Consider the following 5,005-nt stretch of genomic DNA (forward strand, 5'->3'; position numbering starts at 1 on the left):
CTTTATGTTAGTCTAAACCCAAATCACATGAACACTTCAAATTGAATCCATAAGAGGAAAAAGGAAATAAGTAGTTCCAGTCATCAGGAAGCTGGCCTGGAATGCACATCTAGTCCTTGATACTCTCCTATAGGACATAAACCATTTAATAGAATACCAACCTCACACAAGGTTACTCTGGGACTATAATAAAATGAGACAAAGCAGGACTACTTAATTTTGTCTAACTACAATCAAAAACAAGGTTAATGTGCCACCCACAAAATACCAAGCACATCCCCCCTCAATTGCTACAACTTCTTTACCAATTACAGCTTTATCTTTGTTCTAGTCTCTACTCACTATGGATAAGATTTACTGAACTACTAATCATAAAATTGTCTCCCCTTTCTGTCAACATCCAATCTAGAGTAAAGCTCCAATTTCTTAAAGCCTCCACAAAATCACACAAGCAAAGCCCAAATCCTGCAGCATATTTTTTCTAATACCCACTTCCTGATAGATTCCATGGTACCCTACTGTATGTTCTCTCTCACTGCAATGAGAAATAAACCTAACTTCTTCAACTATAAGAATGTCCCTGCCTTTGCCTTAAGCACATTGATATAAGAGCTAAAGCAAAGAAGATTATATTGCCCTCAAAAGCAAGCCCAGAAACACCTTTACTGTTCTATCTCATGGAGGCAAAAGAGACAGAAAATACTGCAAATTTCCTGGGCCTCCATTGTGAAACAGCAAGAGAAGTACACCCATGTTCCAAACTTTAATTCGCAATAACAGTAGACACAATTGAACAGTAAACACAATGTGTGTAGGAGGGGGTTGGAGAGAGCCAGGAACTGATGATTAGGAATTGATGATTAGAGGTCAGGAAAGATGAAAGGTTATAAAAAAATCTATATTTATGAGGTATACATTGGAAATACCTCCAGACTTTGGTTCTCTTACAATAGTAAGTTGTCTGTTTCACCTATATTTTGTCAATTACTGCAACCCCAGAGAAAAGGAAATGAATATCTACCTTTATTCCTGCGAGAAAGATTTAACATTAGAGGAAGATCTTGTCCAGACCAGAGGGGAAAGAAAAAACTCATAGCTGCATTTCCAGTTGATTTTAGAAAAATGAGACAGAAATATGAATAGCAAGCAGTGTTAACATATTTACCTCTCTGGGCCAAAATATGAAGAAGGAAGCATGCTCAATAGTAGAATAACAAGTTAAGAGAAGAAGAAATTTGCTCCACTTTTGGTTTATAGTTATGTGAGGTGACATCACAACCACCTGGGATGGAAGAGTAGCTTAGTAGCAGTAAAGAAACAAAGAAAGCATTTTCCAGCCACTCTCAGCTCCCCTGTAGCATGGAAAGGACCAAAAAATTCCCTCTTCTCCTAAGAGGGTAGATGTAAAATTCATGGAATCTGCCAAAGAGAGAAACCAAATCTGTGAGTTTCTAGAGGCTAATAACAACCTGTTATTGACAACTTGTCAGCTCTGGAACAAAGGGTGACTAACCACATCCCATTGCCCACAGTCAGTACATACTCCACATCCAATTTCATAAAGTAATGTAAGCCCCTATACATCCAGTTATGACTGTGGAAGGGTAGGTAAGAAATATAATATATAGATTAAAACAGAGGAGCCTATTATTTATAAAGAGTGCTTAAATTATTAAATAGCAATGAGTTTCCTGGATTGATTAGAAATGAAGTTTTTGTCTCCCTACAACCCTGTGGAGTACATGTAGATTCAACATTAAGATCAAATTACAGTTATAAACACTAAAAATGATACACTTCCTTTGTACATCTTTGTACAAATTTTCATGCATATTTGTAAATACATACAAAACTAATTATGGAAAATAAAACATTAATTGGGGGAGGTGAGTATAAGGATTTTTGTTTTAATTAATTCTTTTTAGAGTATTTTCTAAATGTCCTCCAATAAACATATTACTTTTATTTTCAGAAAAAAAGTAACAGTTTTTAAACATGAAACATTCTGAAATTTTTATTCATTTCATTTTGCAATAAAAGAACATGAAATATCTTTTCAAAATGATAAAGTGATCACTTTCAATGAATGATTCAATATGCTATAATTATATATTGTAATCATGGTTTACATAATCTCACAGAACAATATGTGCAAACTTTTAAAAGTAGTATCATTAACAGTTTACTGACAAGTAATAATCTCACTATGACTAGGTTTCATTATTTATTAGTCACATAAAGTATAAGAACCTACGAACAAGCTGGTAATAATAAATGTAGTTTTATCTGAAATTATTAACCACAGGTAAGCCTTTTTTAAGTATCCAAGTTTTAAATTCTATTTTATTTCTACTGCAAAATGAAGCAGGCACAAAAAAATTAAACCCATTAGCTAAAGGACCAAGAAAAAAAAAAAAAAAGAACAGCAGAAACTCTTGGGTTGTTTCCAAAGATTTTCTTTCCAAACAAATATTGATCTCATTTAGCACTTCTCTTAGTATTCACAGCCTCAGATTAATAATTACATGACAAAAGTACTTCAGAAGGATTAAACTACACAACACTATATTAATAACTAAAACATTTACCACAATCTATATTTCTTGAAAACATTTGACTGCTAAAATGGATGGTCAAATTACTCAGTATTTAAATTTTTTTCTTATATTTCTGAGACATATGTTATAACAAGAAAAATACAGAATACAAGGCTTCTTATATCTTAAGTAATAAGATCTAGACAGTTTCAAGGCCATGCATACTTCGCCTCAGCGATCAATATCTTCTACTAATACCTCAAGGTTTTTGCAACAGGCTTTAACCTCCTCAATTGCAGCCATCAAATTATCATAAATAATTTTGTCATAAATTGCATCATTAACTTCTCTAACTACCCCCTCCTGCTGAGATTCAAGTGCATCACCTGAGAAAAATAATACTGATCTTGGATTATGTAAGTACGTAAATTGTGACCAAGTAAAAAGTCATCATTTTTATTCCTTCCATTTGAATTAATTCCATGAGGTGAGAAAAAATTGAAGAATGAATCCTTGGGAAAATCTTCAGTCACAGTTTGTATCGTTTCCCAGATCCGATGTTTCTGCTTCTTCTTGATGGTTTTCAAAGTGACATTCTTTCCTTCATTCCAATCTATCTCACAGCCTGTGGAATACTCAATCGCACTCCCTCTATAGGGATGGGGATCATAATATCCTAGCTTTGACTTCAGTACATAGGTTTTTGACAATAGCTCATTTTTTAAATACTCGTTGGGTTTGAAGTGAAATTCTAATGTGAAAACTCAGAGGCTCACCAGGATCTGAAAGCTTCACTTTAATATCTGTTAAGAGCTTAAGAATAGGTTCATCATATTTCTTAATCAACGGGGTGAGAGTGTCAACGTTTTTTAAGACAGTGAGCCAAAAATCAGGAATCCCCTTAGGATCCTCTTCTTCCTTACTCTCTTCTCCAGTAGCCTCAATGATCTCATGGTCATCATCATCTTCAGCAGCATAATCATAATAATAGTCCTCATAACCATCATCCTCATCCATATACTCATGTACCATACCCTCCTCGTTACCATACATCTCTTCCTCATACATTTCCTCATCACCATCAGCCTCAGGGGCAGATCTGTATTCACATTCCTCTTCTGTTGGTTCATAGATTGCATTGATGATCTGCCGTCTTTTTTCTAGTAAAGGTTGATATATTTCTGCAAACTTTCTTTCAATGTCATGACATTCCCTCAGGAATTTGCACTCTAAATTGGCCGCTCTGATTTGAAGCTTTTTTTTTTTTCTTTGTAGAGACAGAGTCTCACTTTAGGGCCCTCAGGTGAGTGCCATGGCATCACACAGCTCACAGCAACCTCCAACTCCTGGGCTTAAGCGATTCTCTTGCCTCAGCCTCCCGAGTACCTGGGACTACAGGCGACCGCCACAACGCCTAGCTATTTTTTTTTTGGTTGCAGTTTGGCCGGGGCCGGGTTTGAACCCGCCACCCTCGGTATATGGGGCCGGCGCCTTACCGACTGAGCCACAGGCGCCGCCCCCTGATTTGAAGCTTTTTAAGAGCTAACACACGGTATTTAACCTTCGCAGGTAGACTTTCAACAAAGTCTGTATCTGAAAGATAACCAATAGGTCCTTTTGGACGGTCTGGATTTGAGTCCTCATTATCCCCACTTTTTCTCTCATCTTTCCTGGACCCAGCAGTAGCATCTTCACCTTTCTCTCCTTCCCCAAACCCAGAGGCGGCTTCGCTGTGTTTACCATCATCTCCAGAAACTGCAGCAGCACCTTCAACGCGCTCCGGATTTTCCCCGGGCCCCTCCATCATTATATTATCGCCAACCTCTTCGTGACTGGATTCTGATAGTTCTTTGTGGTGGGCTGACTCAGCCATTTTTCAAACGACCGTACACGCCTAAGATGCCTACTACAGAGATCAGGAAATCTGATGTCCCCAGGAAAAAGACTCACCTAAATGTCAGAAGCGGCAGGGTGGCCAGGGCAGGGATGGAATGAGCAAGTGGAGGCCCAGACTCCAGGATCTGCTTGCTGCCAGTGTAAAAAGCAGTGCTGAAGCTTTGGTTGGGATCCGGCCTGAAGCAGCGGCGGCCTGGGCTGGGTGCAGATGGGTCCTTCAAGAGCGGGCTAGAGAGTGCAGAAAGCGGCAGTGGGCAGACTCCCTCTGCAAACAGCTGCTGCTGCAAGAAAAAAAAAAAAAAGAAGAAAGAAAACTATGCCGCAATATGATTACGCAGCTGTCTAGTCTGAATTTTCTTGGTGTATCAACTTACTTGTTCACTACTCTCTTCCCTCCCACAGCTCTGCTGTAATCTCATTTGCTGGTCTGCAGTGATTGACAAACTCTGAGCCAATAGATTATTTGATTTATTACATTTTCTATTCTATTCACCTTTCCAGACTCTGATGTGGCTGATTCATCCACTTCTCACTCATTGTCCACCGCACACCCTGCAGAGTTTTCTGGAAAC

General features: G+C 38.2%; 1 protein-coding gene across 1 annotated transcript; it reads right to left on the reverse strand.

Moving 5' to 3' along the window:
• Window positions 1-2,758: 2,758 nt before the first annotated feature.
• On the reverse strand, window positions 2,759-4,410 carry NAP1L2 (nucleosome assembly protein 1 like 2). Its single transcript, XM_053580124.1, is given in 4 exon segments — window positions 2,759-2,950; window positions 2,953-3,298; window positions 3,300-3,780; window positions 4,046-4,410. Coding segments are annotated over 4 exon segments (1,374 nt in total). The 3' UTR covers window positions 2,759-2,768.
• Window positions 4,411-5,005: the final 595 nt, after the last annotated feature.

The sequence above is a fragment of the Nycticebus coucang genome, chromosome X (assembly GCF_027406575.1).
Source record: "Nycticebus coucang isolate mNycCou1 chromosome X, mNycCou1.pri, whole genome shotgun sequence".
In the NCBI taxonomy this organism is placed as follows: Eukaryota; Metazoa; Chordata; class Mammalia; order Primates; family Lorisidae; genus Nycticebus; species Nycticebus coucang.